Here is a 19,529-nt window from a genome sequence, read left to right on the forward strand (position 1 = left end):
ATGGGAAATGGTGACTACAAGTACCCAGCGGCGGGCGTGGAGTGCGCCCACCGTGTGGCGGTTCCACCTCCGCAGCCCTTCACGAAATCGCTCAAGACGTCTCTGAAAGAGACCTTCGTCCCCGATGATCCGCTTCGGCAATTCAAGAACCAGCCTGCTTCGAGGATATTCAGACTGGGACTTCAGTACCTTTTTCCCATCCTCGAATGGGGTCCTCGCTACAGCTTCCAGTTCCTCAAGGCCGACCTTATTTCCGGCATCACCATCGCCAGCCTCGCCATCCCTCACGGGATCGCCAATCAACCTCCAATTCTCGGGCTATGTGAGTGTCACAGATTTTGATTCCGATTCAATCTTAACATCCTTTTCACAGTTTTTGATAATGGGTATGTCCTGAAATGCAGATTCGAGCTTCGTACCGCCGCTGGTTTATGCTATGATGGGGAGCTCCAGAGACTTGGCTGTGGGGACAGTAGCAGTTGGATCGCTTATGATGGGTTCCATGCTGGGGAATGAAGTGAAGGCCAATGAACATCCCCAGACTTATCTTCACCTCGCTTTCCTAGCCACATTCTTTGCTGGAGTTTTTCAAGCTTCGCTTGGCCTTCTGAGGTGATGGCTCTCCATATATCTACGAGTTTTTTTTTTTTTTTTTGGATTTTTGCATGATTAAATTATAATAGCAATTGTTTTCTTTCATATATGGTTGGCTACCATAAACTTGAGTTGAAAACATTAACAGAAGTGGGTGTGGTGAATGGCAGGCTAGGGTTTGTGGTTGATTTTCTGTCGCATGGGACGAAAGTGGGTTTCATGGGAGGGGCTGCAACAGTTGTGTGTCTGCAACAGCTGAAAGGGATTCTGGGTCTCGACCATTTCACCCATGGCACTGATATCGTCTCTGTCATGCGTTCTGTCTTCACCCAAACACACCAGGTTTTTCCTTCTTCCCTTTCCCACCTGCTAAATCACCTATTTCTCAAAAACACTTATAATATTACACTTTTTCATAGGCTTACATAATAGTAATACAATACTGTACACACATCCATCTCCCTCCCTCTCTCTCTCTCTCTCCCTGTTGTAATAATTTTTAATACTACATGTGTTTTTATTATGGTTTTATTTTTGCAGTGGAGATGGGAAAGCGGAGTGATGGGGTGTTGTTTCCTTTTCTTCCTCATGCTTACAAAATACTTTGTAAGTAAACCCCCAACCCATATACCACCACTCACTCTTAAATTTCATCATTTAATTTCATATTATCAAGGTTAAAACTTACCTTTCAAGTACCCAATTAGTCTAAGTATGATCACTACAAGTGTTATTATTAAACAAAACAAAAAGAATGTTTCACAAATTTGGGGACTTCCATCAACTTCTTGCTTTTTAAGAGATTTTAATTTTTTTTTTTTTTTTTTTTTTGCAAAAGGAGAAGTGTTAAAAGGGTATTTTAATTAGCATTTGCTTTTATAAAAAAAAATAATCAAATTGTTGACCAAGTAAAATATTAATCTTGCATTTTTTTTACTTGACTAATTGGTCATTATGCTTTATAATAAAAAATATTATTAGTTGAAATAAATAATTTTTATTTATTTTTAAATAAATTCTTTTGAAAAAAAAAACCCAATATGAAACTCATTCATTGACACTTGGGATATTTATTATAAATGAGAATAGATTGAAAATTTGTCTTTATTAGATTAAATTCTATTTTCTTATAATTATTTTATCAAAAGGGTCAATAAAAACCTAATTTTTGAAATTTAATTTCTATCATTTTTTTTGGTATCATTTTGATAAAATATACATGCTATTTTCTTGTAAAAATAATTTTTTTTAAAAAAATTGTAAATAAATATTTAAAATGATAAATGACATTTATGTCAAAAAAAAAGTTATTTTTTAAGTAAAAATATGAATTATTTTATCTTTTTAATTAAATATTTATTTTCTTAATTCATTGACTTTCCTTTTTGTTTAAATTACTTGATTTTTTATTTTTATTTTTGTAGAGCAAGAGGAGACCCAAGTTCTTTTGGGTATCAGCAATGGCACCACTGACGTCAGTGATACTAGGAAGTCTTCTCGTTTATCTCACCCGCGCTGATAGACACGGTGTCCAAGTGGTATGTCACCCATGGTGTTTTTGTGTCTCTCTCCATCTCGCATCCAAACAAATAAAAGCAACGGGTGACCCCTCCACCCCCGATAATAAACCTAATTCTACCATTATAAAAATATTATAATTATAGATATATTGATATTTTAATTTTATAAATATATAGGGTATATTAAAGATGTATAAACAAATATTTTGATATAAAATATTGATTAACCTAAAATTAATTAAAACTTATAAAAATAAAAATAAAATTCTTAAAATTAAAATTAAAAGTATAATGAATATTTCAAATCATTTTATTTAAGAAATTGATATATTTATAATATAATTTATCATATTTCATATTAATATTATATAAATATAAATATATATTTATAATTAAATTATATCAAATATTATTCGATAATAATATTATGATATTTGATTATACTTTATCTAATTTAAAAATATATTTAATATTAAAATTATAATTCATTTAATATATGTATAATTTTTAATATTTAATTAATATATTAATGATATTAAAAACATTATAAAAAAATTATCATGATAATTTTTATATTTTTGATAATTAATTAAATGAAATATTAATTTGTTCATTAAAATATAATTTTAATATTATATTTATACGATGAGTTTTAGGTTATATATATTTGATGCAATATTAATTATAAGGAGTAAGCTTGGCCCGGTTGCATGTTGAATATTTTACCTTTGACCTCACCACTCCACATTGACCGTGGCAAAATGTCGTGATAAATTATGAAATATTGGCAAAATTCTCAATAAACTGACGAAATATCAGAATACCAATATTTCTCTCCTATATCGTGTCAAGATCTGCATAAATATCGTGATATTTTAATCCGTAATTGGAACACCACAAATCAAATCTACTGTGGGTTCCACTACTTGGACAACTCTGATTGGTGGGTGACCCTCATTTTTGTCACTTTCTTGCCGCTATGATTTCAATTATGTGAAGGCTCTGATCTGGTGTCTATCGTTGTGATTATCCTCAGATCGGAAACTTGAAGAAAGGTCTCAATCCACCCTCCCTCAGCGAACTACCTTTTGGATCGCCATATCTTTCAACTGCCATTAAAACCGGCATCGTCACTGGCATCATTGCTGCAGCAGTATGTTTCGTTTTATAAAAAATTACAAAACACATCATTATTATCTATCGATATTAATCTAACGTATCTTCCAGGTATAAGCTACAATAATGGTATCCGGTTTTAATTTAGGGTTTTAGTGAATTTTTTAACCAATTTTAAAACAACCCCATCTATATATATTATAATATATAGAATGCCCCCAATTGACCACGCTTGACTAGATGAGTTTGATTGGTGAATATGAAGTGGGGTTTTGTCACCTAGTGGTCACTTAGGCTTGAGCGCTAGTCCAAATTCAATTTCATGGGTGACCTTAGCTTTAAGGTTTATATAGCTAAGTGGTGGTTACTTGGACTCTTTATGCACCCACTTGGTCCGACCGCATCGGGCTCTTTATGGTAACAGCTGCAGGTGAGTGCGTGAATCATGGAACCTGGGTTAACATTTGGTATATTGTTGGGTGCATTGCCGCTACCCAAATAATGCTAATGTACCCAGATGAATCTTTCTGTTTATGGGTCAGGCTTGGTCGCAGCCTTGAAAGAAAAACTTTTCCGGATTTCTGTATTTTCTGAATTGTTTTTCCAACAGATATTTTAAACGAGCTTTAATCGATGATGATGCTGAATAATGCAGGAAGGAATAGCAGTGGGGAGAAGCTTTGCCATGTCTAAGAACTACCATATTGATGGGAACAAAGAGATGATTGCTTTTGGGATGATGAACATTGCTGGCTCTTGCACTTCTTGCTACCTCACCACGGGTATAATTTGACATTTTTTCGATTATTAAGTCTGTAGGATAAGCAAATCACGAGAATTAAGCATAGTCTGTGGATGAAATTGCAGGGCTATTTTCGAGATCAGAAGTGAACTTCAATGCAGGGTGCAAGACAGCAGTGTCAAACATTGTGATGGCAATGGCAGTGATGATCACACTGTTGTTCCTCACACCACTGCTCCATTACACTCCCATAGTGGTGCTGTCCTCCATTAGCATAGCTGCAATGCTTGGCCTCATAGACTATGATGCAGCCATCCACCTCTGGAAGGTGGACAAATTCGACTTCATAGTCTGCATGACCGCATACATTGGCGTGGGATTTGGCAGCGTGGAGATCGGCCTAGTCCTACCTGTATGACTCCATACCACTCACTTAACTTGTCTTACTCTTAGAGTAGTGCATTTGATACTGATTTTAAAAAACCTTTCTAATCTTTTTAACATTAAATGATATTAGAAAGATTAGAAACGGTTTTTAAAATCACTGTCGAGCAAACTCTTACTCAGCCCCACATTTAAATAAATTCTACTCCTACTCACTCAGCCTCACATTTGTTCCCAAACGCAGGTTGCCATATCTCTCCTCAGGATGCTTCTCTTTGTGGCCAGGCCAAGGACTTCGGTGCTTGGGAACATTCCCAACTCCAAAATATACAGAAGTGTTGATCAATACCCAGCTGCAAGCACAGTTCCAGGATTTCTCATACTTGAGATTGATGCCCCCATTTGCTTCGCCAATGCAGGCTATCTGAGAGAAAGGTATGATATATATATATATATATATATATAGACATACATAAAGAGAGTGGAATAACCCACTCAAAACTGTTTACATATTATCCGCTTTCAGTTCAAAGGGCTCTCACGGTTTTAAAAATGAGTTTTAAGTTGAGAAAATTTCATACATGTATAGTATCATTATGTCTCATTAGATTGGGGACCAATGGAAAAATACCCTAAACAAATCCTCACATCAAAGTTGGAAATTAGGTCTAAAACCATTTACAATAAAACCCTTCATATTATGTAGATATTGTCTACTCTACACCTAAGAACCTTTATGATTTTAAAATGTAATTATTTAGTTACGAAGAATTCATAAATATCATAAAAAGTTTCCATGGTTTATGAGTCAAAGAAATGACAAGGGGACTGGCTTTTCCCTTTGTTAGGATATCGAGATGGATCGAAGAGGAGGAAGACAAGCTGGAGGCAGCTGGAGAATCCAGTTTACAGTATGTTATACTTGCCATGGGGGCTGTTGGTAACATTGACACAAGTGGGATTAGCATGCTTGAGGAGGTGAAGAAGAGCACGGAAAGAAGGGGGCTCAAGGTAATTCATTACTTAATTAACCTAAATCTTCAAATTCCGCTCAAGAACACAAGGCAAAACTAACGTTAATTTTGGGTTTTTCGCAGCTTGTACTGGCAAATCCAGGAGGGGAAGTGATAAAGAAGATGAACAAGTCCAAGTTTATAGGGGTATTAGGGCACGAGTGGATATATCTGACAGTGGGAGAGGCTGTGGGAGCATGTAACTTCATGCTTCATACATGCAAGCCAGAGGCTATGGCTGATGATTCAAGCATGGTTTGAGTTAATAGAGATCAGTGGAGAAGGAACAGCACCCGAAGAATTTGGAATAATAACTTATCAGATATAGCTCATAAAGTTGTACCAAGTTGGTGAAAGTTGGAGGTTTTTTCATAACTTATCAGATATGTATGTAATACAGGAGATCAGTAGACATGGAAAGTAGCATTTTGGGGTTGTGTGGAGAATGCCACTAGGCTATGCTGTCCTCCCCATCTAAATAAATTGTAATTTTTCTAACATTTGTGTTGGTGACCATTTTCATTCTCTTTACTGTATTTGCTTGTTTAAATATTCAGTTTGGATGTGCTCAGGCTGTGAATTCAAAATTGGCAGGTTTTTGGAGTAGACAGCAAGACCATTGAGGGTGTTGTGCATTTGATTCACAAGAAATGACCAAACCACTTCAAGTGAACCTTTATGTGTTGTCCGGCCAAATCCTCCAGGTAGGGTTTATGCCCAGTTTCTAGTCTTGCAGGTGATGCTCTATGCCTGTAGATGGTACTTTCATCATCTGTGATACAGAGTGTGATCTTGAGCTGTTGCAGCTAAACATTTATTCAAATGCATCATAGAAGAACACGAGAAACCGAGGATTTTATGCAGAATTTTGCCTCTGTGGCTTAATGTTAAACCTGTCAAGCTTCCTCTCTTCCCTCACCAACTCCCCCTACAATTGTTGTTATCATCACCACCATCTTAGTAAATTCTAGTTGAAAGCTAGTCTGGGAAGGCCATTATGCACCCAGGGCCATGGCTGAAATGGTATCCTGGGTTTTGATCAGGTCCTGCAGCCTAAAATGGTCATTGAAATCACTGAGAACTTCAGAGATTAATAGAAATAATCAAAAGAAAAAGTCTATTAATCCCTAAATGATTTTGATCTTTTTCTTTCTTTGGTTCGTAACTTCATATAATGTTTTCAATTTCCTGATGTAGCTTGGTATAACCTATTTTGCAGAAACCCAAGACCCGCAAAGAGAGAATGCCTACCACCATAACTAAGTTGGAAATCCCCCCATCCCAGCACCCAAAACAAAAACAAAAGAGGTTGGGACTGATGACCACACAGGTTGATTACCACCATACCCCCTAGATGGTGCACAGAAACGAGTAAGCTCCCTCAATTAGAAGCTGCTTAATTTTGCCAAGAAATCGGAAAAACATAAAGAGAAAGTAATCTTATAACAAGTTTGGATTCATCTGGCTATTGTGGGATAGCAATGCTACCACATATACCATCTAGATTCTAGGCAATCAAACCGGCATAACATTTTTTCTCTATAAAAGAACAAAAAATTTGCATTACAAATTTAAACTCATAACAAGGGCCATTACAAGTAATTCTGCCTTAAAAATATTACCAAAATGCGTCGAATTCCCCTGCGCAAACTGGTGGGCATGAAAGAGCATTACCTTGGCAGACAGCTTTATATACAGAGTAGCAAACTGTGTAACACAGTAACACACAATTGGCATTGATAGCCTTGAAAAGAAGTTTCTGATGAAGATTTGATTCATTTATTTAAGATCAAAGGAAACAAGCTCCCTGAGAGCAGCTTCTTTTGATTAGATAGGGCCTGACATGTACAACAGTTTCTCTAAATTGATGATCGGTTTGTGTCTAAGTAAACCAAAGGAACGCATGTAGGTCTTCAACATCTCCTATGAAGGAAAATTTTAAAACAAAACTACTGTCCCATTATCTTAAACTCTACTGATTATTTGTTGATGGGAATGTATTACCTCAATCTCCAGTAGTTGGAGACTGGACACACGAACAAAAGTGAGCTTTCTTTCGCTTGTGGGTGGTTCTTCTCCCACCATAGAGATAATCTCGCAAGAGAACCCTTCTCTTTGGCTCTGAAATTCTGGTTTTGGCTTTGCTTTCTTTTTCATCATCAAGCTTCAGTAAAAGAAACTGTATTCTCTGCACTTCCAACTGCAACCGCCCAATTTTTTCAGACCCTTTTCGTGCCTGTTCTGAAATTCTCCCTCGTCTGACACTCCGACTCTCTTCCAACTCCATTGCAGGTTTCCCATCAGAAAGGGAATTATCTTCAATGTTCTTCGTTAATTTGCTATTGCTATCACACAACTTGAGGATGGCCCCCTCGACTTCTTCCAGCTGCCCCTTCACAGTATCATATTCAATACCTTTTACATTTCTGCTATCCTCAGTAAACTGCACCTTCTTTTTCAGATCTTGCACAGTTATTTGAAGGTTGGTCAATTTCTGGGCATCAGAAGCAAGTCTCTCCAGTGTCTTCCTCTTGTTCCCTTCTTGACCAGGCTCCACAAATCTCTTGGAGATCTCTAATTTGTCCACCCCCAACTCCTTCTCAACCATTATTTCTGAAGACGGATGTTCACTCTTGTGTCCCTCAGCCACAACTTGATGGTATCCAACAGGTGCAGTAGCCCCTTTATGTGCCTTGGCAACTGTCAGAGCAATACTGCCGTTCAGATCAGTGGTTTCCCACAACTCAAGCATCTGATCATCAACTTCAGCAGTCTCTCTTCTGCTTATCCCATAGGATGAACATTCAGATATCTGATCAAGCATAATGTCTTTCGTGTGCAGCTTTCGATCATCACAGGTCCCATCCCCAAGTTCCTCCTCTTCCTGTTGTGGATTAAGATGCCTGCTTGTTTGAATGTTTTCTCGACGAAAACTTCTTTGAGATTTCAACTCTTCAATCTGTTTCATTGCAGCCTCTAATTTGGCATTGGTGTCTAAGTGTTCCTCCAATGCTAGCCTTTCCATTTCAATCAATCCCTTCTCAATGGCTTTAATCCTGGTTTGCAAATCCTGCAAATCTGAATTTCCCTCTGGCACCATGGCAATTTGATTTTCGCTGCAGTCTTGACTGCGTTCAACATGCAGGTGACCCACCAATTTAGCATCCTGGAAAAGAAGTGAACAATGAATAAGACGGTTTCAATTCACCACCTAAAACCACATGTACTTTTTACAGGTAGCATGGTTGGAAACTTGGAGCCTTCGTCCTAAGTCTAAAAGCATCCCATTATCTCTGGCCCAATGTGATCAGGGTAGATCCAGCAACTGTTTCAACAAGTTTCTGGAGTGCTAAATTACTGAATTTGTTGAAATATTTACAAAGAAACCTAGACTTTAGTGAAACAAAGTAACGAATACATTGTATTTTGTTTGAAGGAGATTGAGTTATCAAGAAGCTAGACAATTTCAGCAAATCAAGTATTAGACTACTAGAGAGCCCCTAAAAATTTATAATTTCTCTGACAGCCAACCAATTCAAATTTAACTACACTAAAATTAAAAAGACTTGAATAAATAACCAAGTTTTCTGAAAGGACTGCCAGTGAGAAAAATATGGTGATGACTCGAAGGGAGCCGGAAGGGAAGCCCAAAAATTAAGAACATAAAACAAAAATGCAATAAGAGATCACTTCACATATTAGTATGGGACTTTGAGAATATTGGTTGAGGCTTGAAAAGTTCAGATCACTTCAATTTCCAGACCAAGTCAAGTTTAATTAGTGGAGCAAATTCAGAGTCAGATAAATAAGGATTACCTTTTTATCCTTGGTGTCTGCTTGATGAAGATTAGTATGTGAAAGGGTACGATTTTCCAAAGCAGCGACAGAATCCCTCAGACAAATGATGGTCGGGGTATATGCAGCCAACTGAGTTTTTAGTCCTCCATTTTCACCTTCCAATTTGTTAACTCTTTCTTTCAGCAGCTCAATCTCCCTACTTCTAGAATTACTTATATTTTCAAGGCTCTTACATGCTTCAATAAGCTCATGCACCTTCTCCTTGAACAATGCTTCATGAACAGTGGAGATCTGAAGTTCACCAAAGAATGTTGCTGCTTGAGTTTCCCATAGCTCAATCTCCATATTTTTCAGATGACTTCTGTTTTCAAGGCCCTCACATGCTATGATAAGCTCATGCACCTTCTCTTCAAAAAATGCTTCACGAACATTGGAGATTTGAAGTTCACTAAAGAATGCTGCAGCTTGAGTTTCCCACAGTTCAACTTCATCTCTTCCCCTTTGCAAATCATGATTCAAGGTTTCCTCTCTAACTTTAGCTTCTTCAATTTCTTCACACAACTTCCACAATTTGGCCTCCAAACCCCTATTCACTTCACGAAGGCATCCATTCTGCTTCTTTTGATGATCATTCTCTTCAGATAGTTTTAGGATCTGCTTCTCCTGATCTTCTCTTATCACCTTAACCTCATCACATTCACTCTTCACAACTTCCACTGTTTTATGCAACTCCGCCTTCTCATCCTGCAAAGCACTGAGCTTCTGGCCTGCTTCAAGAAGTTCCGTTTCCTTCCGAGACAATATATCCCTTCCATTTTCAATTTCATGATTCAACTGATCAGCGAAAGACCTGACAGTGTTCAGCTCATTTTCTGACTTCTCCAATGAATCCTTGAGATGAAAATTCTCCATTTCTACCATTCCCAACTTCCCCTCCATTGTCCTCACCTTCTCCTCAAGGGCATAGTTCACATTATGAAGTTCCTCAAGATTTTGACCAAGCTCTTTTAGTTGAACAGATTTCTCAGTGATAAAGTCTTTGAAAATCAAAGAAAGGTTACTTAGAGATATTGTTTCACCAAAGACAACCCAGTTTTCTTCTTCTAGGATGCGTTTCTCCTCCTCCAAGGATAAGAACTTCTTTGACAAAGATCCTTTTTCTTCAAGAATCAAAGAATTCTCTTTCTGCAAATTTCCATGAGCCTCTTGCAATTCCAACAGCTTTCCTTGCAGAATCCCTATTTCTGCTGTCAGAACTTCCTCTTTGTGATCACCCTCCCTTACTTTCAATCTCAATTTTTCACTCACCTCCAGAAGTTGGTGGGTCTCACTCTGCAATGATGAGAACTGCTCACTCCTGATCCTGCACTCTTCATCAAGGGTGTTTCTTTCTGTTGCAAGCTGTGTTGCTTCTAGGCCCAGTTGCTCCAGCACTGTAACAAGAACTAACTTCTGAACTATCGACTGCTGATTTTCATCTTGTGTTTTACACAGAGAACTTTTTGTATTTTCTAGCTGACATATGATAGCATTCAGGACTGTTTGATCTTGATCAATCTTGTCCTCAGCCCTATGCTCTGCATCAATATCAAGTGCCCTCGATACGTGATACATCCCCGTTCTCAGCATTTTCACTTGATCAACCAAGGAGTTAACTTGCACCTGTTGCTCAAGATTTTCATGTTCTAATTCAGAAATTAGTTTCTCTGACAATTTGGACACCTCTGAGAGTTTCTGGCACTCAGTCAACAGAGAGAAATTCTTTGCTGCCAGCTCCTGTACACATTTCTGGAAGATGAAGATCTCGATTTGAGAATTTACAACTTTATTTTGTTCTTCTTCAAATTCTTCCTTCCTGCATCGACCTTCCACTTGCAGGAGATGGATCTCAGATTTCATACCAGCCAATCGGGTCTCACTCAATTGGGCAAAGTTGGCCTGTTCTAGCTTTTCAGCCTCCAAGGAAACCTGCAGCTCTTCTACTTTACAGAGTGTGGATTCTTTCTCTTTCTCCAGACCGAAGTATTTCTCTTCCAATTCTGTATATCTTCTCTCCAGGTCCTCCAGTCTTTGCTGAGTAGCTTCCAACTGAGAAATTAAAGTTTCTCTCTCGCTGATGAGGCCAGATTTCTCATTATCAAGCAACTGACATGAATCTTCTAAGCCCTTTGACCTTGTCCTCAACCCTTCAAGTTCAGCATTTGCATCAGAAAGTGAATTCTCCATAAGCATGTTCTTCTCTGAGAGTTTCTCCAAATGGTTGGTCTTAGTCTGTAAGTGGGAAGTCAGAGTGGCATTCTCAGCAACAAGAATGGATTTTTCTCCAAGGAGAGATTGGTAGGATTCTTCCAATGCCTTAACTTTCTCTCTTAGCCCTTCTAATTCAGCACTCAAATCTGAGAGGGAATTTTCCAGAAGGGCATTTTTCTCAAGAAGTTTCTCCATGATTTCCAGCTTCTCCAAAAGAGCTACATTCTCACTTTTGCCCCTCTGACAGATTTCTTTTAGGTTTGAGTTCTCCTCCTGCAGTTCTTTCACAGATAGCCCAAAGCACTCTGGTTTAAGGCCCACACCCTCAACCTGATCGAGCATAGCCCGGTAGTTCTTGTTCAAGTCATTCAATTCCTCTTTCAAACAGTAAATTTCTTGCTGAAGCGCATTTCTTTGGTCCACTCGGAGTTCAACCTCCATTTCAAGTTTCGTTATAGTCTCCCTTAGGCTAAGGATCTCATCCTGCATATTTTTTATTGACACGGCTGAAGATAAGTTGAACTCATTTAGACCCCTATTCTCTTCCTTCACCTTATGGACCTCATCCTGTAAACCTTGATTATGAGTTTCCATGTCCTTCAAAATTTGACCCTTACTCTGAAGCTCTGTAGCCAGAGACCTCAATTCTTCCTGAGATTGAGAGTGCAAATGCTGCAGACTTTGGAAAGTAGTTTCAGCTTCCATAAACCGCAGGCGCTCTTCTTGTATGCTGGTCCAGAGTCTTCCCAACTCCTTCTGCTTCTCTGTGAGTTCTTCACATTGAGCCCCCAGCTTCTGTGCCAAAGACTCCAATTCAAACTGCAAAGAGTGATTGGTCCTCTCCAGCAGAAGACACTGTTCTTCAGCACCTTTTAACTTTGCAACCCCATTATCTATCTCACCATTCAGCCTCTGGGCCTCCTCTTCAGCACACGAGATTTTAAGCTCTAGACTGGCAATTGTCTCCAGGCACTGCTGATACTGGCGTGCAGCTGCTTCCTTCTCTTCAGTCAATGAGGCAACAGCTTGCTTCAGGGTTTCAACTTCTCTTTCAGCTTTTTCAGCTCGCTCATTAATCCTTCTGGAATCGTCCTCAGCTTGCACCAATTTGCTCTCCAGATCTGATATCTTCTCTAAACATTGTTTGTATTGCAGAAGAGCACCTTCTTTTTCAGATTCTACTCTAGCAAGGTCCTGCTTTAGGGCTGCAGCTTCAACTTCTGATTTACTAGCTCGCTCATTCAGTTTTCCAGCATCCTCTTGGGAATGAGAAATAGTTCTCTCCAGATCAGATATCCTCTCCAAACACTGCTGGTATTGAAGAAGACTAGTTTCCCTTTCAGCTTCCAATTTGGTAAGGGCTTCCTTCAAAGTTTGAACTTCATTTTCAGCTTTACCTGCACGTTCATTAAGTCCCTTGGAATCCTCTTGTGCACGAGAAACTTCTGCCTCTAGATTAGACAATCTCTCCAAGCTCTGTTGGTGCTGAACTCGGCCAGCCTCCTTTTCAGCTTCTAATCTGGCAAGTGATTCCTTCAAAGCCAAAATTTCTGTTGCAGTATGACTGTCAGTGTTTTGCACATTTCGTTCTTTCTCATCTGCATCATGAAAATTGAGGCCTTTTCTTGCCCTTCCTTCTGCAAACTTTGCAATGTTTGGCGCATCACCAGACCCAAATAAATCATTGAGCTGTTTCAAACCCTTTTTGCTTGATACAGAATCAGGCTCCTCAGTAAAAGCTCCATTCCGTTTGACTGCATGGAAATGCGATGAAGAGAGTCCCAAAGCATCCTTTTGCAACTCATCAGGTTCAAAGAATGCACGGACTGCGGGTGGCATCTCAGGTGTATGAGGTTCAGCTTCAGCACTAGAGCCTGCAGGTGAATCATCAGTCAAAAACGGGACTTGGTTGGGAAATGCTTCCGCCATAGTTCGTTGGGCCTGCCGCAGTGCCCCAGTTGCATGATCATATCTCTCAGCCAAAGCACGGTATGCTCGGTAGAACTCTTCAACCAATTTCATAAGCTCAGGACGTTTCTTATAGTACATCTCTGCCCTCCTTGCAAAGGAATCTGCATCTTCCTCAATAAGCTTGATCATTTGTTTGACTTTGGCATCCATATCTGTTTAAGCAAATAAGGAGGGTTTTCATAGTCAATCACATGTGTCTTGGGGGAGAAAGGCGATCGATAATGATAAAAGAAAAACATGGCACAGAACTAAAACTAGAATGACATACAAAATGTAAATATTGTGTGACAATGTATTTTGCACAGATTTTAATATTATTAAACTTAATTATGCTACCCATTTATAAACTTCCATGTTTGTATATGTGCTGAAAAACGTTCCAAGTTTATACGGATAGTTTTTTGTTGCCACGACAGATAATAATTCAGATTTTACACAATCTGTGACCACCTCCTGTGTCAAACTTTGATTTCATACCCTACAAATGCAACATTGCCTCCATGATGGGTCAACATATAAGAGTTTATATACACACAAAAATCGCACCTTCTGCAACATAAATATATACTTGTGAATGAACAAGCAGAGGGTGTTCAAACCTTCCACAAAACCAGCTTATCCTTCTACAATTGTTTTTCATAAAAATTCAGTGTATAACAAAACAACAGTAGTGTCTTTGTTTGAGAAGACTATGTCTATGTTATTCCCTAAATTCACAAATACTAAAATCAGTGTTCTGCTGAAAGGAATAAAAATCGATACTTAAGAGTTCTACGCACTTCCATATTCTTGTCCCTGAAACATTACTTTACAGCCAATAATTCCCGTGTACCCCCATGCAATTGCTCCCTTTGGCGCTGCCATTTTACATAAACATATATCCCCCTTACCTATCAAAAAATAAAATAGTTACTAAAGAAAAAACCTCAAAAACAATTGCAGAACTTTGGTCCTTCAGCATTCCATATAAACCCAACTAGCTATCCACGGCCAAATTTGGCCAAGTTCTATTCGCATTATCGTGAAAAAATAAAACCAAGGTTATGCTGAATATATACAGGAGAACATCATCTGATTGATTAATTTTTAAATAATAACCCAAATATGGATGAGAGCTCCCTAGTTGATCAAGTTGCCAAGAAAAGAAAGTAAACCATGTCGACACCTCATCCTTCCATTTGGCCCTCAAAAAGAATGAGGAAAAGTAAAGAAAAATATTTAGAAATGGTTCGGACAAAAATCAGTTTTTCTTAGCGTTTTAGCAATACTCTCATTCTTTCCAAGAACCAAAAGCAGGTTCAAAACCATTCTTCTAAAAAACTTAGGTCAGGCACTGTAAGCATATTTTTCTCCCTAGTTTATAAAAGAAAAAGTACAAAAATATCAAAATATGTTACAAAATGAGTATCAATTATATAAATCAAATAATCTACTCTCTGCTTTTGTGCTTCAAAGTAAACCTTCAACTGGAAAAACAGTTCGAGAACATGTGGAAATTGAATACACTACACTTGCCTTTCCCCAGAACACAACAAAACAGAAGTCAGCTGTATTTATGTAAATCAAATGGTGCCATTTCCATTGCATGTGTTAAGGCTAGTCTGAGGACATAGAATTATAACCGAAGTGCAGTGTGCTAAGTCTGCCTTTCCAGCTGCTATCATCATAATTCATCAAATGCATATACAAAACTACATAGAAAAGCCTCCATCACATCGAGGCATCTTAGACGGACTCTCCAATTGCTTCAGAAGCATTCAAAAACTTTAAGAGCTGCCATGATGCCTTCTTCTCAACTTTAAGAACCTCACACTATACCCTTTTAAAAGTTAAAAGATATTGACAATTATATCTAGAAATTACACAGATAGAAGATCTAAGGAATGAAACAACAATTACTCAAACAAAGAAGCAAACCAGCCCTGTGTGGAAGAAAGATATATCTACCTGTAAGATTTTCCTGAAGCCATTTGGAATTTTTGGGACTTATGTGGCTGTCCCACCACCAAGAATACTTGCGTCTAGAATCAGGATGCGACAAGCTAGCCATGATACCAGTCAAGAACACCACCACAAACTATTCAAACCTTGGAAAAGGCCAGATCCTTGTACCGTTTGTAAAACCAGGGTAATGGATCCAAAGCAGGGCTTGATGATTAGAGACTTAAACCACCCAATTCAATACCAAAAGACACACTGAAGCTTTGTACATCCCACTCGCTGTACCTGACCCCAAAATCAACCAAAAAGGGCAATAATTCAGTTTGAGAAGAACAAGAACTGATAAATGGGTGAGATCAGATTAGACAAGTCCGGAGACTGAATCAGAAATGGTTTGCAAGCTACCTGATTGATGGAAGAAAAGTCCAATTATCATGTACAAAAAGTAACGGCTCTCTTCAAAAAGTGCACGAACTACTGATCAAAGGCACCACGTAATAGAAAAAAAAAAACAAAAAAACCAAGGTCAGTTATCATAATTCAATCGGGATTCCCTGAAAGCAAGAAACCCAGATGCTTCAAAGCACCAGAAACGCAGATTTTCATGATCATCCAAAACCAACGTTCATAGAGTCAAAGGCACTCCCAGGAGGAATTAAAAAGATGATCAAAAACCAACACACCCAGAAGCTGAAAATCCAAAAACAAGTCATAAACAGTCAAACCCACCATTGAAAGACCAAAAAAACGCATTATTTACACGATGCAAGCATACACGATGATGAAAATTTTCCATTTTGCAAGATCAGAAAGCAACCCACCAAAAGAAAATCAAAACAGGAACTGGGTTTTGCTTAGCAGCTGCAATCAAACACCTCCAGCTGCTTCTTGTCTCATCTCTCACCCCATGTTTGCTAGATCTCTTTCTTTCTCTCTAAAACTCTTGCTTTTTCTCTCTCCTGCTTCATTCTTTCTTTGCTTTTAATTCTGTGTGCTTTGATGCTGTCTGTTCAGAAGCTTTTGCGCCCTTGAGGAGCGTACTGTCAAAATCGACAAGAAAATGAAAAATGGGGTGGCAAATACAAGACAAAAAAAAAGGAAAAAAATTAAAAATGATTTCGTGGAATTTAATACAAAAGAAAAAATTAAAATGTTGGAGAAAATGAGAAATTACTAGATTATCCTTGGTTGGGTTTTCAAAAATGATTTTTTTTTTCTCTTGGGTTTCCACAAGTTTGACTACCCACAAAATCACTGGTCTGTTTCCTTGTCTTCAGTCTTTACCTTGTTTTCTTGGAAATAATTCCCTTTATTGTATCCAAATTACCATATTCTCCAAAATTAAAAAAAAATTAAAATTTTAAGATTTGAGAAGAGATCAGGGGTAGTTCCGTAATTTGATGGAAACGATTTTGAAAAGGAAAAAAATTGATAATTAAATAATAAATGAAACTTAATTCCAACGGTCCCATAAAATTAACCACGTGATAATTCAAAACCCTTGGGCCCACCGGTTCAGCACGATCGGATGGTTCCCAGCCATCGGATTTGTTGACTTCACCTTGCCAATGATACCCAACGTACTACATTCTAGATTTCTCCTTAATCAAAATAGTAGGCGGCATAATAAATGCCCACAGAAAATACAGATATTGCAGCACCTAAAAATACTCCGTGGCCGATGTTTTCGATGCGGTCTTTGTGTAATTTCGAGCAAGTCTGAGGACATTTATTTTTCTCGTCACCTAATGCAATTATGAGTAAGGGGTGAGGGCATTTTTGGAATTGTGAAGTTGCCGATGATTCACTCCGAATCTTCCACGTAATGACACGGTGTCACTCTTTTTTAAAAGGGTAGGGCCCACAGCCGTCTGGACGGTGGCAACGGTCGCATCCGCCACCCGGCGAAGCAATAAGACCACGTGGACCACATGAGCACGCAACTCTCTTAAATAATTACTTAAAAATAAAACAAAATTATGTTTTATAATTACACATTAATAATTTCGTAAATTTAAAAATCATTTTTCAACGATTCAACTGAGGGTGTATAAAAGAAAATAGAAAGAGAATGATCACGTAAAAGAGATAAATCAAAGTCTAGAGATGAGATTTAATTTCGATAATAATAATTTTTTTATTTTTGTCCTTATTTTAAAAAAGAATTTAAATATATTAATTAAATAATAAATAAAATTAATGTTATTATCTATTTTGTTAATCCAAATATCACTTAAAAACATATTTATAATTTACATAATAAGAATAAGTATAAGGAAAGACTTAAGACATTACTTAAGATCAATACCAATAAGATTATAATTGAATGATCGAGATCATCTAATGCTTACTCAAATACTTGAAATTATTCTCTAAAATTAAAAAAATTTGTTATATTGTTTTTTTCTTTCACGATTTAATGTTATGAATTCCTTCTATCATGTAAAAACTTGATATAGGATTAATTTGTAGTAGATTTTCATAAATTTCCATCATTGAGCATGTAATATTAAATATTCATCCCTTGATGTATACTAATTATTTTAATATTAAGATTCTTTCATATCGATATCTTATAGTTTACGCATTCTCTACTAATATTATATACTATTAGGGCTATTAAAGTTATTCTAAATCCATCCCTCACACCTCAATCTCTAAGATTGCATCAATATTCTAAAGTGAATATATGACAAAAGAACCCAAACTTTAAAAAAAGAAAAAAGATTTGTTACTATTTAGAGGTCCATTTAAAAAGTCAAATTTCTTGTCATTTGTCATAGAAAATAATGGAAGTGGTTGATTCATAGGGGATAAAAGCCTAAGTTTGGATTACTATTATCATTATCATCATAAACCCACCAATATTTGTAGCATTATTTTCCTATGATAAATAATTAGAAGACTTAATAATAATAATAATAATAATAATTGATGGGAGGAGAAGGTGTAGAGCTGCATAATGGGTGTGGGTTCCATGGAAGAGAGGTTGAGGAAGGTAAAAGATGGTCCAATCATAACAATTGTTGGGGCTCTGAAAAAGGTGTCCCACCTGCATGCTCACCAAACGGACTGTTATCATTCATGCATATGCCTCAATTATGATTTACTATTTTTTTTAAATTAAAATTAAAAAAAAAATACAATTTTTTTTATGTGGGTATTAGAGTTTTAAATAATTTTAGGGGGTGGTTTTTTAAAAGATTAAAAATATTAAAATAAAAAAGGAAAAAGGGTTTTCAAGAAGGAATTTGAAGAGTTTATTTAAGGAAAAATTTTGATTTTCTAATGGAGTGGTGTGATACTTTAGATGAAGATTAAGTTAATGAGCAATTGAAGGGAATTTCACAAGATGGAGAAGGTTTTAAGAGTTTGAATTTTTTTTGTCCTTGTGATAATTTCTTTTATCTTCTTCAACTTTTTGACACACAATTAATTTTTTTTTTAATTTTATTATTATTTTTAGTTAAAATAAATTATTATGATTAATATGAACGTAACATAAACACAAAAAATCTTGATGGGTTCATCATTCTCGAGTTGATAGTCAAATAAAAAATTTAATAGTTGGATTGTTCATCTCGACAAATAATTCACACAACAATCTAAAGAGAACAAATAACAATTATCCAGATTCTTTAAATGCGAATGAAATTTTAGAATATCAAATTTAGAATCCTATCATTGATTATAGGCATTATATTTCAATGAATAATTTATTAAAACTTAATATAAATTAATTATATTTCCAAATTTTTCCTTGTTCACTTAATTTCGCCAACGTGGAATTTGTGTGCATAATTGTGTTTTTGAAAAATAAATTTGATTGTACAGATAAGTTCGAAGTTCTATCATTTCACATCACCATACATACCAAAACAACAAAAGCCCATCTAATTTAGGGACCGAAATATTCAATAGAAATAATTCATGGGACCTTCCTCATAATTCAATTGTTGAAAATAATTGCAAATAGAAACTTGATTTTACAACTCAATACAAATTCAAATAAGGGTGTAATGAGCTTAAGGGGTATAGAATAATGAAGATAGGTGAAGATGATGATATGGATTTTAACCCATTTGTGTCAAGGGGGAGATGAATGGACAATTGATTAGGGTTTGCTTTCAAAAGTCTAAATATGTGGGGAGTGTTATTTGGAGGACTCATTATAAAGAGACAATGTTGTAGTTGAATTAT

At 36.8% G+C, this 19,529-nt stretch overlaps 2 protein-coding genes across 4 annotated transcripts; one reads left to right on the forward strand and one right to left on the reverse strand.

The window, feature by feature from the left end:
* LOC100853917 (sulfate transporter 3.1) lies at positions 1-5,815 on the forward strand. The gene is made up of 11 exons (XM_010653700.3): positions 1-322; positions 405-612; positions 765-936; positions 1,135-1,200; positions 2,019-2,132; positions 3,151-3,267; positions 3,886-4,012; positions 4,098-4,384; positions 4,601-4,791; positions 5,205-5,367; positions 5,454-5,815. The coding sequence occupies exons 1-11, from the start codon at positions 1-3 to the stop codon at positions 5,628-5,630; spliced, it is 1,944 nt and encodes a 647-aa protein (XP_010652002.1). The 3' UTR covers positions 5,631-5,815.
* Positions 5,816-7,125: 1,310 nt separating this feature from the next.
* LOC100852899 (protein NETWORKED 1D) lies at positions 7,126-16,430 on the reverse strand. Of its 3 annotated transcripts, none has more exons than XM_010653699.3 (5): positions 16,151-16,430; positions 15,735-15,806; positions 15,336-15,614; positions 9,186-13,540; positions 7,126-8,535 (listed from the first exon to the last, which is right to left on the reverse strand). In XM_010653699.3, exons 3-5 carry the CDS (start codon positions 15,436-15,438, stop codon positions 7,375-7,377), a joined length of 5,619 nt encoding a protein of 1,872 aa, XP_010652001.1. In that variant the 5' UTR covers positions 15,439-15,614; positions 15,735-15,806; positions 16,151-16,430; the 3' UTR covers positions 7,126-7,374. The 3 variants fall into 3 exon arrangements, with proteins under 3 accessions (XP_010652001.1, XP_059593803.1, XP_059593801.1); XM_059737820.1 differs by having other exon boundaries at positions 15,735-16,019; XM_059737818.1 differs by having other exon boundaries at positions 16,059-16,381.
* Positions 16,431-19,529: the final 3,099 nt, after the last annotated feature.

Source organism: Vitis vinifera, chromosome 7 (genome assembly GCF_030704535.1).
Source record: "Vitis vinifera cultivar Pinot Noir 40024 chromosome 7, ASM3070453v1".
In the NCBI taxonomy this organism is placed as follows: domain Eukaryota; kingdom Viridiplantae; phylum Streptophyta; class Magnoliopsida; order Vitales; family Vitaceae; genus Vitis; species Vitis vinifera.

Excerpts from the sequence above, each read along its gene's own strand:
- LOC100853917 (XM_010653700.3), top strand. The coding sequence starts at position 1 with ATGGGAAATGGTGACTACAAGTACCCAGCGGCGGGCGTGGAGTGCGCC. Across the intron at positions 613-764 it reads GCTTCGCTTGGCCTTCTGAG|GCTAGGGTTTGTGGTTGATT; the intron begins GTGATGGCTCTC and ends GGTGAATGGCAG. Across the intron at positions 4,013-4,097 it reads TTCTTGCTACCTCACCACGG|GGCTATTTTCGAGATCAGAA; the intron begins GTATAATTTGAC and ends ATGAAATTGCAG.
- LOC100852899 (XM_010653699.3), bottom strand. The coding sequence starts at position 15,438 with ATGGCTAGCTTGTCGCATCCTGATTCTAGACGCAAGTATTCTTGGTGG. Across the intron at positions 13,541-15,335 it reads GCTTCAGGAAAATCTTACAG|ATATGGATGCCAAAGTCAAA; the intron begins GTAGATATATCT and ends TTGCTTAAACAG. Across the intron at positions 8,536-9,185 it reads CAGACACCAAGGATAAAAAG|GATGCTAAATTGGTGGGTCA; the intron begins GTAATCCTTATT and ends CTTCTTTTCCAG.